At 37.8% G+C, this 23799-nt stretch overlaps 5 protein-coding genes and 1 pseudogene across 6 annotated transcripts; 3 read left to right on the top strand and 3 right to left on the bottom strand.

Annotated features, from left to right (window-relative positions):
• The first annotated feature begins 2757 nt into the window (after nt 1-2757).
• Nucleotides 2758-7023, top strand: LOC120256988 (protein CIA1-like). Its single transcript, XM_039264629.1, is given in 12 exon segments — nt 2758-2901; nt 2903-2965; nt 4158-4199; nt 4201-4305; nt 4404-4622; nt 4707-4768; nt 5423-5488; nt 5572-5646; nt 5753-5815; nt 6314-6383; nt 6746-6829; nt 6937-7023. Coding segments are annotated over 12 exon segments (1053 nt in total). The 5' UTR covers nt 2758-2772; the 3' UTR covers nt 7012-7023.
• A 699-nt stretch (nt 7024-7722) lies between these two features.
• LOC120256993 (cell division protein FtsZ homolog 2-1, chloroplastic-like) lies at nt 7723-11876 on the top strand. Its single transcript, XM_039264634.1, is given in 10 exon segments — nt 7723-7859; nt 8351-9155; nt 9642-9740; nt 9742-9831; nt 9833-9943; nt 10506-10596; nt 11027-11151; nt 11237-11329; nt 11439-11504; nt 11590-11876. Coding segments are annotated over 9 exon segments (1464 nt in total). The 5' UTR covers nt 7723-7859; nt 8351-8501; the 3' UTR covers nt 11725-11876.
• Nucleotides 11877-11948: 72 nt separating this feature from the next.
• On the top strand, nt 11949-14348 carry LOC120256990 (pentatricopeptide repeat-containing protein At1g22960, mitochondrial-like). Of its 2 annotated transcripts, XM_039264632.1 has the most exons (2): nt 11949-12720; nt 12808-14348. In XM_039264632.1, exons 1-2 carry the CDS (start codon nt 12097-12099, stop codon nt 14221-14223), a joined length of 2040 nt encoding a protein of 679 aa, XP_039120566.1. In that variant the 5' UTR covers nt 11949-12096; the 3' UTR covers nt 14224-14348. The 2 variants fall into 2 exon arrangements, with proteins under 2 accessions (XP_039120566.1, XP_039120565.1); XM_039264631.1 differs by having other exon boundaries at nt 11950-14348.
• A 1508-nt stretch (nt 14349-15856) lies between these two features.
• Nucleotides 15857-18414, bottom strand: LOC120256991 (annotated as a pseudogene).
• LOC120256992 (pentatricopeptide repeat-containing protein At4g21065-like) lies at nt 17252-19607 on the bottom strand. The gene is made up of 2 exons (XM_039264633.1): nt 18324-19607; nt 17252-17339 (listed from the first exon to the last, which is right to left on the bottom strand). The coding sequence occupies exon 1, from the start codon at nt 19551-19553 to the stop codon at nt 18645-18647; it is 909 nt and encodes a 302-aa protein (XP_039120567.1). The 5' UTR covers nt 19554-19607; the 3' UTR covers nt 17252-17339; nt 18324-18644.
• Nucleotide 19608: 1 nt separating this feature from the next.
• On the bottom strand, nt 19609-20594 carry LOC120256989 (pentatricopeptide repeat-containing protein At4g18840-like; the record flags this gene model as incomplete). Its single annotated transcript, XM_039264630.1, has 2 exons — nt 19609-20253; nt 20405-20594. Coding segments are annotated over 2 exons (835 nt in total), but the record flags the coding sequence as incomplete, so codon positions are not given.
• Between the last annotated feature and the right edge of the window lie 3205 nt (nt 20595-23799).

Below are 23799 nucleotides of genomic sequence, written 5' to 3'. Positions count from 1 at the left end.
CGCTGCCGAACTCCGACCGCAGTACGATCCCCAGTGCTTCATTTGTTCTGAAGGAAGCGCAGTGATCATGATCGCGACCGGGCCTTCCAAACGCTCCACCCGAGCGATGCCGAGGGAACCTCGCTATCAAAATCAGGCAAGCTGCGTGAGAGCTTGCAGCTGACATCCCTCGCCTAGTGCGCGAGCCGCCACGCTCGGGGCTGGCTACGCGCTGGGGCGGCCACGCACGGGCGGGTGGGGAGGGCTCTCGCCCTCGACGAATGCGCTTTTGGCCCCGGAAGGTGAGAACGGGCGCCCAACAAGGCAAAGGAAGAGGTCGCCTCTCATCTCGCTTTCGAAAGCAAGCGTTCTCGAGCAATAGCATCCGACCGACCAGTTGCCCGAACAAATACTTCTTTCATCGAGATTGCACGAACCAGCTCAGAAACTAGCATGTGTAAAGCAAACAATCTTAGCGAAATTATTTAGTTTTAAACAATTAAAACTATATTTACACATGTAACTCAGTATATTTAAAGTTATAACCTATCAGTGTTAAACAAGAAACAAACAAATTAAACATTAAACTAAAAAGTTTAAACTAGTAGTTTCAACAAAGTTAAACTATGAAGTTATAATGTTAAACGATAGATGAATAAAGTTAAACGGTAAACGATAGTGGTTAAACGTTAACGCTCATGCTAAACAAAAATATTTTTGAATTATTACCTCTTTTCCTTCGAGACGACAAACTCGTCTCTCATCGTCGCTGCTCCGTGAAGTATTTTTCACCGTAGCACAGCATCCTTGGGATCTCGCGAAATGGACTTTCTTTCCTGGCCTCGGCCACCAGAAAACCGAGTGTTAAGCGCCTACCGCAACCCTTAACATACCCGGTGTTGGTCTTCTTCCCCGCAGATCTAGATCGCGACTGCAGCTGGCTATGTGGTATGTCCTCCATAAGCCACTTCGTGCGCTGCGCCCACGCCAGTAGCGCCCATTCCGTAGATCATCGACATAATCAACGATCCGCTTAGGGAACCGAAAGCGGAGGTATTTGGGAAGAGGATTGTACCCGTGAGGTACACCATCGTAGTTTGCGCAAAATTCTCCTCTTCTCCCTCCTGCTCCAACGAAGTTGTCAAGAGTCAGCTCGATGGAGTCTCTGCGGGTCTCTCGACGCCTTCGATAAATACCTCTCTTCGAAAAGTCGACCGTGTTTTCTTTTCTCAAACACGCATCGGCCTCCCCATCGCAACGCAGCCAAGAACGATTGCCACATCTTCAGCCCCGGAAAGTCGCGATGCTTCCCGATCCCGAATTTATCAGCGGTTATCGATCTCCGCACAGCGCAGAGTCAAGAAGGCTCCGCCTTGGTATACAGCTTCCAACTCAGTAAATGCTGTGAACGGTGTTCTTCGGATGATCTCCCAGTGTCGAGGGATCATGTGAACTTTCAATTCAGCCACGGTCTCCACTACCGATGCTCAGAGCATCGCCCATTAACTAGATCGACCGCCATAATCACAAAGTCTCGCGATAATAATAAGACATCATTGTTGAAAATGTAATTTGTTAAATCCAGAAACACTCAGCTCTTAAACACCGATATCATTTTTAAGCAGCTGACGTATACTATTAAACAGAGATACAAATAATTAAACGGAGACGAACTAACTTAAACGGTAGAAAGCTCATTGTTTAAACGGAGACCCTCATTTTACAAACCTGCAACCATATCAACCGAAAGGAGTACGTAGATTATAAACATTACACAAAAGCACAACAATCGGAAAACCATTTCGATCGATACATAGACGAAAAATGTAAAACAAAACAAAAACCCCTAGCCGAGACATCTCCTCAGACTAACAAAACCCTCAAACATTAATCCCCTCGAAAGCTTTTAATGTCTTCCAACAAAAACAAAAATCACAAACCAAAACCGAAAAATGTCTCTTCGTAATGTAATCAGTTAACAAAAACCATAATGAATACCTTTAGATCGCAGTGACTGAAAATCGTCGAATACTTGACTGGGACTTCTTCTTCGAGACGGTGGAAAGGGAAGAGCGGTGGGAAGAGAAGAGGCTGAGACGCAAGATCGAAATGAGTCGCGAGTCGAGAGAAGACAAGCAAATGCGAATGCTTTAAGAAAAACCCACCCACTTCCTCTCACACCACTGAAATGGGTGCAGACCCACGACTTCCCGCAAGGGGCATTTTTCGTCCCATAAATTTTTAAATACACTCGCTTTAACGCCAAGTACGCACTTTTCGGGGTTTCAAAAATCAGCTGAGTTGAAAAGGAGGGGTTTTTGAGTATTCCAAACTATGCGGGGATTTGTTTTAGAATTGTAAGAAAGTCAGAGGCTGCAATTTCCACTATATATAGCTCTATATTGGAATAAAATAGTAAAATATTGTAAATTATTAAATAAGAATAATTTATAGCTTCAAGGGCATTTTAGTAATTTTCATATAAAATCTTACCTTCTATTACTCTCAATCCAAACACTAAAAGGTTTAATAACCTTCATTTACCTTACTTTCAATCCAAACAAGTTATAACTTAAAGTCTCTTTTTACATTACTTTATCTCACTTTATAAAACCTTTCTTCACCCGCATCCAAGCAAAGCCCCATCCAAGCAAAGCCTTAACTACATACTGTTTTCTCTACCCATTCCCCCCATCTCTTGACGGTCATCCAGACATACACCAAAGCCCAACCTCGGCCGAGATCGCCACTGATCGGAACCCCTAAATCCTGTTTTTCTTCTGGGTGCCGGCGATGGATTTGATGGATGGGAAGCTGGAGCTGAGGGAGACTCAGAAGCTCGAGGGGCACAGCGATAGAGTGTGGAGCTTGGCGTGGAATCCGGTAACGGGAACCGGTGGGGTGTTGGCTATGCTCGCCTCCCTGCAGCGGCGATAAGACCGTCAGGATCTGGCAACAGGGATCCTCTAAATCATTTGACTGCACGGTCTGATCCCATATCCATTCTCACTTATTACTTTGAATTTGATGTTGAGGTTATGTTACTAAATTCACAGTATTTAAAGATTTGAATTTTTTTTTAATATTATTATGTTGCCATCTTGTAAACTTCGGGAAACATCTTGGTTTGATACCGTTTCTATGAGACTGCTTTCTGTGTGGTTTACACATAATAGTGTTTGGAGAACTTAGAGATCAAGGTGGATAGGTTTTTTTTTTTTTTAAATTCTTTTTTCCTTTTTCTTTTCTTTCTTGTACTTCTGTTTATTTCAAGCTACATATCATTTATATCCTATAAATCGATGGGAAATTTCTCATTTTGAATAGACAGGAATCCTTTTCCATGCCCAACATGTTCTGGTTGTCTTGCATGCCACACAACATTAGATTGAGTGCCTAGGAGTGATGAGTTTTTCCAGCTCTGAACACTTGAGCAGGAAGCAACTCTGGTTTTCAACTATACCATAATTCTATTGATATGAGTATGATTTTCTGGTATTTATGATGGTTGTTTTGTAGGTCAATCAGGGATTTCGTGAAACATTTACTTATTGTTAATTGTATTCTTGTGTGGTAGATAAGAACTCAGCATAAAGAAGGGATTTTTAGGGTTCTTTCTGGTGGTCTTCTCAAGCAGCTCCTGGCTTCATATACTACTGAATTGAGTGTAGAGACAAAGCATTGTAAACCTTTGAAGCTGCACTTAATCGCTGTGTGTTTAATAATTTATATGAAATGAGGACTAGATTGTCACAGGTTGTTTGAAGTGCCATTTATGGACTTTCTAAACTTAAAATTAGCAGTTCTGGTTTGTAGACGTATATTATTTTCGTTACTAGATCTCTTTTTGTGTTTGTCGTCATCCATTTGATTTGCTGACCTTGGTTACAGATGCCTAATGAACAGCGATTGGCAGAAGAACTATTTAACTGTCCAGGAATTTCTTCTTCGTTTTTTTTTTATTTTTATTTTTTATGTGTGTGCACGTGCGTGCACGTGGGGTGGTGTGTGTGGGGCTAAACTTGCATCCTGTGAATATGTAATTCTGGAACATGTCATGTATCCAATAGTCAAAGAAATATTACCTATTTGTATGACTTATGCTATTTATTCATATGGATTATTAAGCTGGCCTAAATGAGTTGTAACAGTTGTTGGTCCCTTCTGCACTCCTCTAGGCTGTTCTTGAAGATACTCATACACGGACTGTTCGCTCGTGGTGCATGGTCACCTAGTGGCAAGTTGTTGGCAACAGCAAGCTTTGACGCCACAACTGGAATATGGCAGCAGATTGGTTCTGATTTCGAATGTGTTGCAACGTTGGAGGTACAAATAAATGCCATGCTACCAGCTCAGTTATCTAGAGTAATTTAGTAATCATGCGGGGTAGTTTTCAATTACTTTAAATTATCTTTTGTCATCAGGGCCATGAAAATGAGGTCAAGAGTGTTGCATGGAATGCTTCTGGGTCCCTGATTGCAACGTGTGGTCGGGATAAATCTGTTTGGATATGGGAAATGCAATCTGGTAATGAATTTGAATGTATTTCAGTGTTACAAGGTCATACACAGGATGTTAAGATGGTGCTATGGCATCCTTTCGTTGATGTTCTGGTTTCTGTCAGTTATGACAACTCTATCAAGGTAACATGGGTTAGGATAATTTCATTTCTGATATAAATTTGACGTCTGGAATTAGCGCGTTTTTAAATTTGGCAATCATGCTAGGTTTGGGTGGAGGATGGCGATGATGATTGGCATTGTGTGCAATCTTTAGGTGAAGCTGGCAGGTGGTCAATTCATCTTGGTTGAGTTAATTTATCTTGATTTTTTTTTTATCAACATCAAACTTATGTACTTTTGGATATTGATGGTTGTGATTCATGACGTCTTCTAAGTTCTTTACATTAGAAAACAGTTGCCTCCATTTGATAACATTAACTTCGAAAGTGGCATCACAACTTTTCTGTGTGATTGTTTGTTTATAGGATTTGATTTGTTCTTAGGCTTTTGGAGTCTAAAAATCTTTTTGACTTTTGATCTTTAACATAAAAAGTGAGTAAAAACCACAGTTATATGAGTCTATTATACGATAGCTGGGTATTACTAGGCTTATCTTCATGGTTTTGCACCTTAAAAATTGATGTATGTGCTCATCTTCAAGGCAATATGAATTAGTTCTATTGTTTATATCCATCACATGGACACTTTAATGTACAATACATGCATATGATCAATTTGTTGAATGCAAGGTATAAGCAGAAAGCATGCTTATATAACTACACTTATGTTAATTGTTGACTTATGTTTGACAGCCAATTCATATATCACCTTAGGGATTTATTTTACACTTAAAGTAAACACCTCCATGGATAAATGTGGGATTCTTTGCTTCTTTATATATATATATATATATTGATGAAACATTTACCCTTACTTTTCAGTGGTCATACATCTACAGTTTGGGCATCATCCTTCAGTGAGTGTGGAAATAGAATGGTGACTTGCAGGTATTTAACTCTTATGAGTTTTTTTTTTTTTTGTTATTCATTATTGTCTTAATGGGAAATTTCAGTAAAGAATATGATTGCAGTGATGATCTTACCTTGAAGATATGGGATACCAGTGGAAATCCATCTCAGACAAGTGGTGATGGCTATGTACCATGGTGCAAATGACCTTAAGATTTTTTCTTTTATTTTTTTCTTGCATATATTAAATTTTGTTAATTCTGTCTTCCACATTATTCATAACAACCACACTTTCTTTTTCAGGCAGCATATCTGTACTCTCTCTGGATATCATGGTCGGACCATATTTTCTGTGAGTTGGTCAAGGTATTAATTGCTTCTGGTAGCTCCCACACTTCTAACAAAGCAATCTGAGGTGGATAATTTTTGTATGGTATATACTGACTCTTCCATACATTAAATGTGCCATATGCTCGTGAAAGCTACCTTTTGCTTGTGAATGCATAGTATAAGGTCATTAAGGCTGTGATCTTGTGCTGGTGAATCCAATTTAATTGCCTTATTTCGCACTAACTAAGATTAACATTGGATGCATTTAAATATTTGCAACTATGAACTGATTGCAAACCATATTTTTGAGTACTCCACTGGATTCTGTTTACTGTGTAAGTAGACAGATTAATTTGAACTGATATGGAGCAGTCATTATTGCACTCTCAAATATTCACTTGCGATATTCTTTCACATCATGTGAGTTTTATTGTTTGTGGCTCGGGGCATGTTTGATGATATATTAGAGACTGTACTGCTAGAGGATTCTTCACATATATATATATATATAATGTCCATTTGTTCTGATGGCAGTGAGGGTGTAATTGCTAGTGGAGCAGGTGATGATGCTTTACGTCTTTTTGTTGCGAACAAGGACAATCTGGTACTTTTTGTCTCTGTTTTTAAAATTTCAATCATTTGGAAAGTATGAAGTGAGCTTTTCAGTCTGAAAGGTACTTCTCTAGAACTAGGATATGCTTAGGTTAGCCTGCATGTTTATTGGCTGAATTTTGTAGGGAATAACTCGATATTTCTCCTTTCCTGTGTACTTTTTAATGGAAAATTTTAACCTTTTTCCATTACCACTGGCATTCCAAAATCCTCTTACCTCCCTGTCTATCCCAATCATTTCATAGTATGGTTGTGCTGGAAAATTCTTGAAGATCAGAATTGCTCCTGTGGATTGAGGGAGTTGTTGAAAACCATTCTATTAAGTAATCTGAGAACTAACAGCATTCATCACAGGTTGATGGGCCATCTTATAGCATGCTGCTGAAGAAGGAAAAGGCTCATGCTATGGATGTAAACTCAGTGCAGTGGAATCCAAAGGTTAGATCCTTGCTATTTGAAACAAAGGCTTCCAGCCATCAAAATATTGCCTAACTGGCAATCATGCAATTGCTAAGTTTATGTTTCCATATGTTCCCTCTTCCCAGGATCCACAAGTTTTAGCTTCAGCAAGTGATGATGGATCAGTCAAAATATGGGAACTTGTAGATGTTTCTCAGTGATGCTCAAGTTTTTCATGTTGCATAGAAAATGAACCTTCTCTTCAATATCAATATACAAACCTTTATATGAAATTTCATTAGAATGCCCTGTATAAGTGGATACAATTACTCCATTGTTCTTGGAACCTCTACAAGGATTGCTTGATTCAGAGTTGCTTATGTATGCACTTATTTGCTTTTGCTTATTTGTGGTGTGGTATAATGCACAGTGTAAACTAGAAAATCAAAAAATCTGATTTTCTGGTGAACAGCCTACAGCCCCAAGATTGAGAATTTTTAGCCCTTCAAACACCTGCTTTTTGGGTCAAAAAAGATGGAGATTTGTAGTGATATGTGGGATCAATGGGACAGAAATGTGTGGATTGAGAGGCCAAGCATCCCGGAACAGCCAACCCTGTTAAAGAATTAATCCATAGGCTGCGCCATCAACCATCTAAGCAATCCCATTCCATGCCCATTTTCTAAATAAAAATTATTCAAAAATAATAGAAACAAAAAAACACACACGTAATAATCTCATTGGAATCTGATATGCGTGTACTTACACAAGCATGGAAATGACGGAATTATTTATTATACGGGAAAGTCACACTAACCGTTGCAGAACTCAACGGGATTATACTTATGGACCGATGTTCACCGTACGATCGAGATCCAACGTTCTCAAGCCCATCCATCTTATTAAGATTTTTTTCTAAATTTCCCAAAATGACCTCGTCGTCCAGGCCCCCAACGCCGAGATCGCGACAACAGTGATATTGGTGAAAGCCTCGGGGTTTTCTCTCTCTCTAAACATAAACCCTTCTCGACTCTGAGACGGAGAGATCAGGGCTCTTCGGTGCTTGCAGGTGATCTCTCTCTCTCCTTTTTTTTTTCTTCTAATTTGCAGGGGTTTTCGTGCGCATTTGCTTCGGTGGCGAGGGATTTGATGTGCATTTCTTTGTAGATTAATCGAAATTTGTTTCTATGAAGCATTAATGGGACTTGTGGAGGTTTCCCGTGGCATTACTCCATTTTTTCCCACTTGTTATTGCTTTGATTTTCGGCGGCTTTTTTGGGTTAAATTTAGGTTTTTGTTTGTTTGAGCGCTGCCTTTGTTATCTGCTGTATTCGTGAATTTTGGTGTATTTTAGTTTGTTCAAAACGCTATCTTGTGTTATGAATTGTTTTTGTTAATACAATGGTCGATCTTGCAGTGGATTTCCATAAATTGTTCACGGGGATGCTCTTGCTCAACTGACAATTAGTTATTGTTTGATATGTGTGTTCATATCAGCAAAGACATATATGTAGATATGCATATCTTGGTCCTACTGCTAAATATCTCATGGTTAAACAGGTTTTGGGAAGGCAGGGTTCCTTGTGGATTTAGAGTGTGGTTAAAACCAGTAGGTCAATGCAATTTTGAAACTCTAGTTGCTGAAGTTCTTGAGGCTCTTCTTAATACTCCAAATTTGGTCAGTTGCTTGGGTTCGGTTTCAGGATTGAAGATGGCAGTTCAAGTCCCGTGTTTTATGCAGTTTGATTGTCGATGCTCAGTTGGAGTCTCAGCCATTCCAGGTGGGAGAGTTCTGGCTGAGAACTGGACAAGCAGAAATACTTCACTGAGAGCAATTGATGAGAGGAGCACTCTTTCAGGTTTATGGCAGAGAAGTGTTTCATGCTCTCCGCGTTTTAGATGTTCGGCGAACTCTCATAATATTGGCTCATACTCCAATAGGGATCCTTTCTTGTATCTGCATCCTGAAGTCTCAGCGCTGAGAGGAGAGGGTAATAACACTGTGATTGATCCAAGGAAAGAAGCGCTTACTGGCAATGTGACTGAAAATTTAAGGGACTCATCTCTTCCAAATAACTACAATGAGGCCAAGATAAAAGTTATTGGTGTTGGTGGTGGAGGATCCAACGCTGTCAACAGAATGATAGAAAGCTCCATGAAAGGTGTGGAATTTTGGATTGTGAATACTGATGTTCAAGCAATGAGGATGTCGCCTGTTTATCCAGAGAACCGCTTGCAGATTGGCCAGGAGTTAACAAGAGGTCTTGGTGCTGGTGGGAATCCTGATATTGGTATGAATGCTGCCAATGAAAGCAAAGAGTCTATACAAGAGGCTGTGTCTGGCGCTGACATGGTCTTTGTGACGGTAAATTCTGTTTTAATTCTCATCCACTTGTATCTAGATTCAAATTGATCATTTTACTGCCTCAAGATGTCTTTCCTTTCACTATACTTCAGTTAAGAACTTGGTCTTTTTTAAAAGTCCTCACTTTCTGCAATTGAAGGGTTATTATAATTGATTTTGGTTTCTGTGTGCATGTGCTCTGTGTACATGTGCTCTGTGTACATTCTCTCATCTTGAAACTGATGGATGATGTCTCATCTGGGAACATCTACTTAGTTGCACCTGTATCGGATAATCTTAGTTAAGATTATTTTTTTAAAATTAGTAAAAATGTTTGTAAATCCTTCATGATATTGTTTTCCTTTATGACTCTAGCAATTCTATGTAATTTCCTGTTATTTAAAGAATACAGATCTAACGAACTATGGTTGGCTTTTAACTTATTGTGCGGTGATTTTAATTTTGTTCTTAGTGTTTTATCATGAAAGTGTCTTGTAATTAATGCAGGCTGGAATGGGAGGAGGGACTGGAACTGGTGGTGCTCCTATTATTGCAGGGATTGCTAAGTCAATGGGCATCTTGACTGTTGGTATTGTTACCACTCCATTTTTCATTTGAAGGACGGAGGCGTGCGGTTCAGGCACAAGAAGGAATTGCAGCATTGAGAAGCAATGTTGATACACTTATTGTCATTCCAAAATGATAAGCTGCTAACTGCTGTTTCTCCCAATACTCCTGTGACAGAAGCATTTAACTTGGCTGATGATATACTTGAGCAAGGTGTTCGTGGCATCTCAGACATAATCCTGGTATTAGATGCATACAAAATCATATACATTTTTTGCTTTATTGAAATAGTAGAGTTGAAGGCATCAGTAACTCGGGGAATTTATATTTACATACTTGCCTCCACTAGAATCTAGTTTGAAATTTTTTGGTTGGCATAAGCTGTTTGTCTTGAGAATTAACAGGTTGTGCTCAAGCAACTGAACATGAGCATGACTGCAGTTGGGATCAATTAACAACAAGCCTTCTTCTTAAAGTGCACCTCTGGTCATTTTTTATTGTGATTTATTCAAATAGTGCTTAAATTGGCAGCGGAACTGTGTATGATGTATCAAATGCATATCTGGATTGTTTGCTTTTTATGACCGGCAAAACTATCAAAACTATCCCAATTTAAAATGCATCCTCTGGTCATTTTTTATTGTGATTTATTCAAATAGTGCTTAAATTGGCAGCGGAACTGTGTATGATGTATCAAATGCATACCTGGATTGTTTGCTTTGTATGATCAGCAAAACTATCAAAACTATCCCAATTTAAAATATAATGGTGTCTTATTTGTGCATATTCTGTTGATCGTTTCAGGTCCCAGGTCTAGTCAATGTTGACTTTGCTGATGTTCGGGCAATTATGGCTAATGCTGGCTCATCATTAATGGGTATAGGAACTGCTACAGGTAATATTGAGAAACCAATTTTATTTTTTAACAACTAAATCCAAAAGTTTTCTGATATAGCCGGATACTTTTGTTGTGCTATGTTCAACTCATTCTCTTTGTATCCTCATTTCCACCTTTGGTACTTCTACTTTATGCAATCAACAAGCTGAAGATTGTGCTCCTTGTTATTAATCCAAACACAATACACTTAGTTCCTTTTATAACTAAGAGTATATCTGTAATTTCTATAACAAGAATATGTGAAAAACTATGAAGAGAAATATTATCCAGACAAGATTTTAATATGAAATCAATTGTATATTTATTCATCCCAATGGTGGAAACTTCTTTCATACTCCATGCTTCCATATAAGCAGTTCCAACACCTTGATTTGTATCAATGTCGTTAGATCTAGCCCAGTGTGAGCCTTTTCACATTCTTTTGCAGGTAAGTCAAGGGCAAGAGATGCTGCACTAAATGCTATTCAGTCTCCCTTATTAGATATTGGCATTGAAAGAGCTACCGGGATTGTGTGGAACATAACCGGAGGAAATGATTTAACACTACATGAGGTAAGATGCATGCTAAATTCTCTGTTCATGGACAATCTATCATCAAATCAAATTACTAATGATGTCTGGATTACTTATTAATCAGGTCAATGCTGCTGCTGAAGTGATTTATGACCTTGTCGATCCAAGTGCAAACCTAATATTTGGTGCAGTGATCGATCAGTCACTAACCGGTCAAGTAAGCAGATGAAAAGAATAAAATAAAACAACATTTCAATGTCCATTGCTCTGCGTTGGCAATCACATTGCCCACAAATCATAAGATGATACTGTTTTACTTTGTTCAGGTGAGTATAACTCTAATTGCAACTGGATTCAAACGGCAAGAAGAAACTGAAGGCGGCTCTTTGCAGGTACACACCTGTAGATTCAATTTAATGTGTCACTGTACATCATTCCTGTTCTAATATGGATATTTTTTTTACAAAATGAAATTAGGGAACTCAATCAGGAGGTCATGGAGATGGTCTGGGAATGAACAGGCGCCAATCCTCTTCCATCACTGAAGGAAACCTTGTGGAAATCCCAGAGTTTTTAAGAAAGAAAGGCCGTTCCCGTTTTCCAAGAGCTTGAAAAGAAGTTCACTCTGTTTAACTTGAGTTCCCTTCTCTGCATTTTTAGAGTGTAATCACAGTCTTCACAGAAATATGCTTATGTTCTTTTTTATCAAACTCTGCGCTTTTTATCAGTTCTCAATAAGAATGATGTAAATGGAGTTTAACTCATTTGTTTTTGCTTAATATTAAACTAAAAATTACAACTAAATAGACACAGATATTGAGGTACAGGTGGCGATTGATAATGAAGTAATAATGGGCTCAAAGTAGAAACCCTTGTGGGGTTGTCCGGTGGATACAATGGTTAAACCTCTTCCAGCACCTGGCCATTCAGCCATGTCCTCGTGTCTTCTTCTACTCCTTGGAAGCCACTAATGGCGGCGAGGAGATGCCCATGCTCCTCTTCTCCGCCGCCTCTAAAGCCCGAGCATTATCGTCTTCGTCATCCTCCTCTTCTACATTCATCAAGCTACGGTTCTCCAATCTCCTCACCGAGAAACCCCATTTCGAAACCCTAATCCTTGGCACCATTGACGCCTATCCTTCCGCTTTTACCCCTGCCTTCCGTCCTCCTGATCGCCTCAAGCCCTTAATCTCTAATACCGCCCTCTTCCTCTCCGCACTCGACTCCATCCGTAAGCGCCCCAGGCTCGCCCTTCGCTTCTTCCGCTGGGCTGAGCTTCAGCCGGGGTTCCCCCGCTGCGAGATGGCCTTCGTTGGCGTTCTTGAGATTCTCGCCGACAGCGATCTCACCCGCGCGGCGTACGCTGTGATGGAGAGAGTTCTGGCATTGGGCTTGCATGGAATTCTTGATCTTTTGATCCAAGGGTATGCGAACTCCGCTGCGACGATCAAGCTTCTTGATCTTCTTTTATGGGTTTATACCCGGCACTCGATGGCAGAGCGCTCGCTTTCCACTTTTTACAGGATGGTGCGCAGTGGGTTCTTCCCGGATGTTAAGAACTGCAACAGGGTGTTGAGGCTTTTGAGAGATAAGCGGCAGTGGGTGCAGGTGAGAGACGTCTTCGAGGAGATGAGAAATGTTGGGATCTTGCCCACTGTTGTTACTTATAATACCATGCTTGATTCGTTTTTCAAGGAGGACAATGCTCAAGATGCTTTGGAACTCTTGGGGAAGATGCTTAACAAGGGTTTCTCTTTCAATGATGTCACTTACAACGTTCTGATCAATGGTTACTCCAAAATGGGGGAGTTTGAGGAGGCTAAGAGGTGGGTTTCAAAGATGTGGACTTCCGGTTTGCAGGTAACTGCCTTCACCTACAACCCTTTGATTTATGGGTATTGTTCTAAAGGTTGGATGCATGAGGCATTGCATTTTAGAGATGAGATGGTGAGGAGAGGGATTTCTCCCACCGTTACCACTTACAATATTTTGATTGATGGCCTTTGTAAGAAGGGATGGGTAACACTGGCTAGGGAGAAGTTTTGTGAGATGGGTGAGATGAATTTGGTGCCAGACATTGTTACGTACAATTCTTTGATATATGGATATTGTCGTGTGGGTGATCTCAGGGAGGCCTTCTTATTGGTTGATGATTTGAGGGTTCAGGGCCTTGCCCCCACTTTGATCACTTATAATACTCTTATAGATGGTCTTTGTAGAACAGGTGAGCTCGAAGAGGGGAAGGAGGTCAAAGACCATATGGTTGAATCAGGGTTCCAGCCTGATGTTTTCACCTATACAATTCTCGTGAATGGTTCTTGTAAGATGGGAAAGCTCGCTATGGCTAAGGAATTCTTCAATGAGATGCTATGGATAGGCTTGCAACCTGATGGATTTGCATACACGACAAGGATAGTTGGTGAATTGCAGCTTGGGTCAGCCTCTGAAGCTTTCAAACTAGGAGAAGAAATGATTGCAAGAGGCATTACTCCAGATACAGTGAGTTATAATGTTCAAATTGATGGGCTATGCAAGATGGGTAATATTGACGAGGCTTATAACTTGTTGCTGAAGATGGTTAAAGATGGGGTTCCACCAGATTGTGTCACTTGTTCCTGCATAATTCATGCTCTTTGTCAGAAAGGGTATCTGAGTAAAGCGTGGGCCATGTATGATAACATGATCAGTAGTGGTCTATCCCCATCAGTCATCACCTACACAATTTTGATTCATGCTTATGCTAATAGGGGAGATCTTGAATCAGCATTCACTTTCTTCTCAGAAATGCGGGAGAGTGATGTGCTGCCTAATGAAATTACATACAATGCACTTATAAATGGGTTCTGTGGAAAGGACCTTGAATTGGCTTATGAGTATTTTATTGAGATGCAGAAGAGAGGTTTGTCTCCTAATAAATATACATACACTTTGCTTATTAATGAGCATTGCAATAGGGGAGATTGGAATGAAGCTCTTAGATTATATGGTGAGATGCATGAGAAAGGCGTTCAACCTGATTCTTGTGCTCAGTCAGTGTTGTTCAAACGATTTGGTGAAGAACACAAGGATCATGCTATTAGTTACTTAGAAAATGTTGTTCTTGGCAACTGATTTTGTAATTTGAGTTAATATCAGAAAAGAGCACATCAGAAGGCAAGGATTGCAGCTCTCTTCCATTGATTGTTCTCACATGAACCGATCATCTTGTTGAGCTGAATAATAATTTTTGTTTTGTAGCTCCACCAGTTATTTGACAGATACGACAGGTATTGTTGATAACTGAAACTAGTGACAGTAATTTTATAATTTAAGCTGCATAAAGTGCACGTGGCTCATTTTTTGTTATACACATGTATCTTTCTCTTTGTACTATCTCGTAGTGAATTAGAAACACTGTCCTGTTTCAGTTCACATCCACACATTTTTTGTAGGTATAAGAATGAATACACCACCATTTCACCTACATTGTCAGTTAAGCTTATGTTTCATTATCTGCGGTAGAAATCAAAAGCATTTTGATTACTTTTTTTAATAACTACTTTTTTTAATAACTGAAACTACTGACGGTAATTTTATTATTTAAGCTGCATAAAGTGCATGTGGCTTATATGTTTGTTTATTTATTTATTTATTTTTACATACACATGTATCTTTCTATTTGTACTACCTTGTGTTGAATTGGAAACAATGTGTTGAATCGGTTTTATTTTTAGGTATGAGTGAATACATTGCTATTTCACCCACATTGTCAGGAAAGCTTATGTTTCATTATCTGTGTTAGAAATCAAAAGCATTTTGATTACTTTCTTCAGTTTGCTTTGGAGAGTGAACTGTGTTAGAATAATTAGGGCACTGCACAGTCCAAATTCCACTATCTAGAAGACCAGATTTACCTATCCTATTATTAGGGTTTTTTCTAGATCAACTGTAAGAAGAAATGGCAACCAAGGCACACTGTTAAATTGTAAGAATGTCTTGTGTGTTACACCAGTGGAGGCATATACAATTGCTGTTCCTTTTGCTTTCCTGCAGAAGATTGTCTTGCACAAGTAATCTTTCACCACTTACTGGAATAACTGAACAGGTCCGTGTGTGCTTCTGGTGTTCATGTTATTCTGCTGGTTGGTTGTTGAAATTTACATGTAAATTTTCTTCTCTTTTCAGGCATGTATCAGGGACTGATCAATTTACATGAAGCAGGCCCACCATTAGGCATTAGTAGCCGAAGGAGATGTTATAAATCCTTGTCTTCAACTCAGTTCGAATGAAATATTAGCTGCTTGCTGCTATTTCTATGTTCTCATTTTCATGATTGTCCTATTGATTAATGTATTCTTTCAATTCAATTTTTATACAATACCTTTAGATTTACTAGAGGATCATCTAATTTTTATACATTTTATGAATTAATGTGATGGTTTTGGATGTAGAGAAACATGTATTTTGGGTAACTAAACCAAACCCAAAGCTGCTTAGTTTACTTGAATAAACAGGTACAGAAAAATTTCACAAATTTAAAAAAATCAGGCTGATTAACAGATACGAATAAATAAATCACGACATCCATCCATCACAATCTCAATCTTGTTAATTCAAACGGACAGGCAAAATCAGGTTGAAAATGCTTGAATTACATCACTGCAAAATCTGATTGGTGGCTATGAAAGTTTTAAGTATAAGATCAAGTCAAGGAAACTGAAAAACTGAACATACACACAAATACTAGTCCAAAAAAAGAAAACTCAGATACAACAGGATCAGAGCTACTGAGCTCTAAGCAAGAAGTGCCTTTAAGATAGCATCACTCATGTCATCAGCCAGTGGGAACAAAATGGCCAGCATCAGGTAACTCATGATAGTGAATCCATGGGAGTTGTTCGGGCAAAAATACCGCGTCAATGAGACCGGAGCTATTATATCGCGTGCACCATGCCACAAATGCACAGAACCTTCATTGGCTGGAAAAGGGTTTTTTAGATCCATGGGATCAAACTCCCACTTCTGATAGCTTATGATCAGGTCCTGATGGACCGAAACGAAGTCTCCTTGTTGTCTCACTTGCTCCTGAGAAATACCAAACAAACAGCAAAATATGATTTTAGATTTCACTTATAAATTTGATATATACTCATAGTTAGGAATGAAAATGACAGAACAATGCCATACCGAATAGCGATTTCCAACCGACAACAATATCTCTTTGTCTTTTGCATCAAGATGGTCGGACCGATGAGCTAAAACACTTGATGCAGGGAACCACTTTTGGGTGTTCCACCAAAATGTTAACCAAGGGGCATAATGAGCAACTCTAATCGCCCACTGATCTCGTGGAGGTTGTTGAGCAAAAGTTTCTTTTAGATAAAATTAGCAGGTAAATTATGCCACCAGTACTGGCAATTGGAGCAACAATAGCCGCTCCTGCAAGCCTGCAAGTGAATAAGAAATCATATGCTGAAAGGCAATAAGCTTTTTACTAAATATATTCAATAGTCTTCTAATGTATGTGCCTACCACCTGAAAGAAGTGGCTCAAAATGGTTTGTTTATGACAAAATATAAAGCTCTCTCATGTTAATGAAATATTTCACAGTGATGCAAGTGAAGAAAGAATACACTGCAATGCCGTGAAAGAATGGTGGTCTTTTTTAGGACAGGAGAGAAAGCATATGAGTCATACCGATGAGGGATGTACTTCAAACAGCTCCAAACTAACTGTCCTCCAAGAGAAAATCCAATAACATGGAACTTCGGTCCAAGCTTCAACTGATCAGCAAGTTCTTCAACATCTAAAGCTATACTTTTCACTGTTTGATGTAAGTTTGGATCACTCTCTCCATACCCAGGTCTGTCAAAAGACAGCACATGTACCCCTAACTCTTCGAGCACTTCCTGCACAACTGTTAAGTTTAGAAGATAAAAAAAGTAAGACTCAACTAGAAAGTAAAAAGACATAGATAAACTCAACATTACCAGGGAGAAAGGAAACACATTAGATTTGGTGCAATCCAGGCCATGAATGAAAAACAATTTGATACTTGGCCTTTTCCCTTAGGAACACCACTTTCTAAATATGCGAGATGCCTTCCATCTTTGAGCTTGATTCTAGGTGATGTAACAGGAGGGCCATTCGGTGTTCCACAAATTTTTCGGGACTGGAGGTTGAATTGACTGATACAACCAAGCTGCCAATCCCACAAGCAAAAACCGCCAATATTTTTCTGATTAAACCTGAAAGATCGACATGAAATCAACTTCATGACAAAAAAATTTGGTAGACAATGAAATATTTCTAGTGAATGACTGTCTGCTTTTTTGACAGAGTATTCAGTTGTCTGCAGAAATATGGAGCTGGAAATTGAATTGCCTGATAAAACCACTATGTAATACCACCAATAGAAATTGCTGATAGTTTCATGATTGAACATAAAACACAGGATGCAATTCGATTTCAGCCAAAAACTATGATTGGAAGAAATAAAGACTTTCAAGGTTACCCACATACGGAAATTGCTGATAAGTTCATGATTGAAAGTAGAACACAGAATGCAATTCAACTTCGGCTGAAAACTAAGATTGGAAAATTAAAAAAAAAAACTTTGAAAGTCACATCCCTCATATTCAGATGGTGCTCTGTAGGGTGTCCTTTATGGTGTACTTGCCATTGAGTGAAAATAATAGCAAACGCAAGAAAATTTTCTCAATATAGTTTCCCTCAGTACAACACCAAATTTGCTTTTCAAGTTATATATCTAAACAATAATCACAACATTAGGGAGCTAAAACATTGTATTACGATACTATTTTTCTTGATCTCTCGGTGACTGTTTCTTCATTATACCAATATTCATATTTAGCAACCTGGTATTGCATTAATAGTTCATTTCTTCCTGCTGTTCATACCATAAACACCTTAAAAAAAAAAGAAGGAAGCAAAGTTAGGGTTCATTCGTCAGATCCTCAAGGAGATAAAATGTCTCTTTGCCTTGATTTAAATCTCCTAATTTCCGATCAAAAAGGAAACAGTACAACAGAGCAAATCAATACCAAGCAACGATCAACTGGGCAAAAAAAAGTTCAACTTTTCCTTTAAAAAACAGTAAGAAAAATGGAAAAGCGGCATAAAAATCCTTCCTTTCGCCCCAACGACACCACAGTTGGAAACGAAGGATTAAAGATCCAAAAGCGAAAGATCTATTCGAATAGGAGACAAACCTAGAGAGAAGATTGAGTTTCTCTGCTTCTGCTTTCTCGTGTGTGCCCTCGCCGATGCCGCTGAGACCCTACGCGCCGGCGGAACTGCCATCACTCCGATCTTCTTCACTCCTCCCCTCTTGGTCAAAGATCTAAACTTTTGCGAGAAAGAGAGAGAGAGAAAGAGAGAGAGAGAGGATTTATTTCTTTATTCGGACTGTAAATACTCTAGATAAAGAACAAAGTCTTTTCTTTATTTATTTACTAAATATTATTCTGTAAAAATATTCCAACTTTGGCATCAAATTCATTGTGCCAAATGGTGCATATATTCCATTTTGATCACCAATAGTCATGGCATGAACATGAACCTTCTTTGAAATGGTGAAACCTATTCTGGTCTCTGAGAATTATCTCATGCTCATAAACACTAGAAACCAGCTTGCTAAAAGAATGACAATCACTGCAAACCCTCAGGTTCTTCACTATGTGCATTGGTTCCCCTTTCTCCGAATTTATCAGTCCGAAAGCTATTGCCATCTTCTCGCTGTGAACACTGAGCAACCTCTCCTTCTCTTCATCTTCAGCATCAACAAGTACTTGGTTCACATCAGGCTCATATCCGAATAATTTTAATCTATGTATAACTTCCTTCAATTTGGAAAAAACCACTGCTCTACATCCAACACCCATCTCCTTCCCAACAAGAAACTCATGAACCTTCCCCTTGATCACCATTGAGCTGCAGCCGGGAACCTTTCTGATACCTTTGTCTCTCATCAGTTTCCGAACTCTCTCAACATCAGTCCAATTCCCTGACTTTGCATATAAATTTGACAAGAGCACATAACAGCTAGCATCATTCGGTGCCAATTCGATAACTTTCATGGCAGCATATTCACCCATTGTCACATAATTGTGTTTCCCACAAGCACTTAGAATGGATTTCCATGCAGTGGCATCAGGCTTCATGGGCATATCTTCAATGATCTTCTTCGTTATTTCAAACTGGCCAGCTCTGCTGTAGAGATCAATCAAGCAACCATAGTGTTGTATGCTTGGTTTCAGATTATATTTTCTGCACATCACTGTGAAGTAGTACTCACCTTCATTGACTAAACCGCTGTGGCTACAAGCATTTAGAAGTCCTAAGAAGGTGATTTCATCAGGATTGACCTCCTTTCTCTCCATTTCGTTAAATATTTCAATGGCTTCTTTACCAAGACCATGCATCGCAAGGCCGGAGATCATAGAATTCCAACTCCCTGTCCTTGCCCCACCACCATCATCACCATCACATAGCCTCTTAAAAGGCATTGCAAGCATCACTCACAAGGCCACACTTGAAGTACATGTCAATGAGAGCTGGCCCAATGTTCCCTGATGATAACTTAATGTTGCTTCGATGAATATAAGCATGAATCCATCTCCCTTCATCAGAAAAGCCCAATTCAGCAATGGCAGAGAGCACATTTACAAGAGCAACCACATCTGGATGAAGACCGGAATTGAACATCCTTCTGAAGAGCTCCATTGCTGCATTTGGACAGCCATTATGCACATAACCAGAAATCATGGCTGTCCAAGAAATAACATCTCTAACATTCATGCATTCAAACAAGTCCTCAGCATCCTTGCACATTCCACACTTCATAAGGCCATCAATCATCGAATTACACGCGACAACATCCTTATCAGGCATTTCATCGAATAGCTTTCGAGCAAGATTGATATCCCCCACCTTCACACAGCCTGAAATCATTGAACTCCAAGATATTACATCTCTGTTTGGCATTTTATCAAGCACTTGTCCGGCGAGTTCCAGCTGACCCCAATCCAAGTACATCCTGAGAAGAGAATTGGCCACAAACGGGTCATCTTGCAAACAACCTTTCAAAATCTGGCCATGAATTTGCAGACCTTCATCAAAAGCCAACAAAATACCACACACCTTCAGAACAGAAGGGAGCAATAACTCAATACCACGGAGATCATCCAAAAAGGAGAGGATTTTGGAGTAGAGAACAAGAGAGAGGTGCTGCTTCTCGGACTGAGAGGAGAGTGATCGAACGATGGAGTGGAATGCGAGGGGCTTAGCGGACAGGGGCGGAGAAGGAGGAGATGAGATTGGATTTGATCAAATGGGCATGCACTTGCCGGAGCTCCGGCATTGCGTTGCATTTGTCGGAGATGGAGATGCATGACAGTGGTGCCGACATAACCGACATGTCCTCGGCGGCGGCGGCGGCGGCGGCGACGCTTATTAAGAAGTTCGTTTTAACAGTTATTACACTACACCCAAAAAAAATCAACCATTTTTAATAAATTCTTAAATAATACAGATGTGTGTGTGTGCGTAGGTAGACTAATTATTTTGTATTTATACGCTTTGGAGGTGATTCGTTAGAAATGGAATGCTTAAGCATGTTTGTGTTGAATTAAATTAGTTATTATAAATGGAAACCAGAGATTTTTTGTGGGAGGAGAAATTATTATTATTACTACTTTTTTTGTTTTTTTGGAACCACATTTGTTAGAGTACAGCTGCCTTGGAAAAGGGGGATACACGCTGTGGAGGTGATTCGTTAGAAATTGAATGCCTAATTAGCAGCATGTTGTGTTGAATTAAATCAGTTATTATAAATGGAAACCAGAGATATTTTTTTGGGAGAAGAAATTATTATTCTTATTATGGAACCACATTTGTTTTGAGTGCAGCTGCCTTGAAAAGGGGAGTACAAGAAGTCCACTTGTTGTGGTCCATAGAGGTGGGCACAGGGCTATTTGAAAACTGGGCCTGAGCCTAGAACCAGCCCGCCGGGTCAGTGACCCGAGGGCTGGTTACTGATTGGTCTTTCCCTACCCATGACCCAGTTTGGAACCGGGTTTGCAATTCTCTCGTGTTACATGTTGGTCCCCAATAATAGCGGTTGAGGATTTTTTTTTTTTTTTAAATTCGAAGTTTAAATTTTGAAAAAGTCAACTTTTTAAAATTTTTATAAACTTCTATATATACCCCTCATCCCCACATTATTTAGTTTTTACCAATTATCAATCTTTTCCAACTCTCTCTCTCTCTCTCTCTCTCTCTCTCTCTCTCTCTCTCTCTTCTCTCATTCTCATTATTTCTCAACTCCTACTCTCATTCTCTCTTAATCTCAGTCTCTCAAGGCATAAAATTGGGAGATTTTGGATTTCAATTTTTGGAGTTTAATTATTTCAATTCAACATTATCAAGTTTTAATATGCAATTTGGTGACTTGAGTCTTGGAGATTTGGAGACTCAGAGTGGTCAGAAATTTGGGATTATCTCTTAATTTCTTTCATTTCGAAGGTTGCTCAATTAATGAGGTTTGATTATGATTTATTTATTTTTAATTATTAGTTTAGACTTGTGTTTTTAAAAAATTGCATCAAATTATTAGTTGTAGTTTTGTAGGCTTGTCTTATTTAAAAGAAAAAAATTGTATGAAAATTTATTATTGTAGTTTTGTAGACTTTTTTTAATAACACATATTTGTATGCAATAATTGTTGTAGACTTGAATGAAATTATTAGTTGTATTTTTAATATATTTATTTTAATTATTCATTTAGACTTGTGGTTTTAAAAATCGCATGAAATTATTATTTGTAGTTTTTGCAGAGTTGTTATATATATATATATATATAAAAGATTTGGATGAAATTATTTTTGTAGACATGAATAAAATTATTAGTTGACATGATATTTATTTTAATTATTAGTTTTAGACTTGTGGTTTTTAGCATGAAATTATTACTTTGTAGTTTTTGTAATTTTTTAAAATATTTCGCATGAAATTATATTTGTAAACCCTGAAACGAAATTATTGACTGATTCTTTGATATTTATTTTTAATTATTAGTTTAGAGTTGTGGTTTTTTATGCATAAAAATTATTATTTGTAGTTTTTGTAGACTTGTTTTCTTTTTAAATATTTGCATGAAATAATTGTTGTAGACTGAATGAAATTATTTTGTTGTGATTCCTTGATATTTATTTTAATTATTAGTTTAGAGTTGTGGTTTTTTGACTGCATGAAATTATTATTTGTAGTTTTGATAGACTCTAAATATTTTGCATAAAATAATTGTTGTAGACTTGATTGAAATTATTTGTTGTATTCTTGATATTTATTTTAATTATTAGCTTTAGAGTTGTGGTAAAATGCATGAAATTATTATTTGTAGTTTTGGTATACTTTATATTTACATGAAATAATTGTTGTAGACTTGTTTGAAATTATTTGTTGTATTCTTGATATTTATTTTAATTATTAGTTTAGAGTTGTGTTTTTTTTTAAAAAAAATGCATAAAATTATTATTTGTAGTTTTTGTAGACTTGTTTTTTTTTATAAATATTTGCATTAAATAATTGTTATAGACTTCAATGAAAATTATTTGTTGTATTCTTGATATTTATTTTTAATTATTAGTTTAGAGCTATAGTATGCATGAAATTATTATTTGTAGTTTTTGTAGACTTGGTTTTTTAAAATAAATATTTGCATGAAATTATTTTTCGGTAACTTGAATGAAATTATTAGTTGTATTGTTGATATTTATTTTTAATTATTAGTTTACACTTGTGGTTTTTAAAAAATGCATGCAATTATTATTTGTAGTTTTTGTAGACTCTAAATATTTGCATGAAATAATTGTTGTAGACTTGAATGAAATTATTAGTTTGTATCTTGATGTATTTATTTTAATTATTAGTTAGACTTGTGGTCTTTTAAAAAATTGCATAAAATTATTATTTGTAGTTTTTGTAGACTTGTTTTTTTTTAAGTATTTGCATGAAATTATTTTTGTAGACTTGAATGAAATTATTAGTTGTAGAGTTTGTTTTTATATTTTGCATGAAATTATTTTGTAGACTTGAATGAAATTATTAGTTGTAGAGTATATATATAAATATTTGCATGAAATTATTTTTGGTAGACTTGAATGAAATTATTAGTTGTAGTATAAATATTTGCATGAAATTGTTTTTGTAGACTTGAATGAAATTATTAGTTGTAGAGTTGTATAAATATTTGCATGAAATTATTTTTGTAGACTTGAATGAAATTATTAGTTGTAAATATTTGCTTCTAGTATTTTTCTTGTAAATATTTGCTTCTAGTGTTTAATTTTATACATATATATATATATATATATTGTTATTTTTTTAATTGTTTTCCTTAGACATTACAATATGGCTTCACATGGTGGATGCTAAGAGTGAAAAAGGATTGTTGGACATAATTCCACTCCCGCACCTACCAAGAGAGCAATCCATTTTTCAAAAATTGTATAATAATGATGGCATTGCAAACACATGGTAAATGTAATTATTGTGGTCTCGAATTTAAGCATGGTAAGGGCGGAGGATATCGCGATTCAACAGAGACACATGGAGAAGAAGCACCTAGGCAGTTTTCGACATACCGATCAAAATCCAAAATTAAATTCGCTGTGGAGCGAAGGTATG

This window comes from Dioscorea cayenensis, unplaced genomic scaffold, assembly GCF_009730915.1.
Source record: "Dioscorea cayenensis subsp. rotundata cultivar TDr96_F1 unplaced genomic scaffold, TDr96_F1_v2_PseudoChromosome.rev07_lg8_w22 25.fasta BLBR01001787.1, whole genome shotgun sequence".
NCBI classification, from domain to species: domain Eukaryota; kingdom Viridiplantae; phylum Streptophyta; class Magnoliopsida; order Dioscoreales; family Dioscoreaceae; genus Dioscorea; species Dioscorea cayenensis.
The sequence above is the reverse complement of the archived record's forward strand: the minus strand, read 5'-3'. Positions and strand labels throughout refer to the sequence as shown.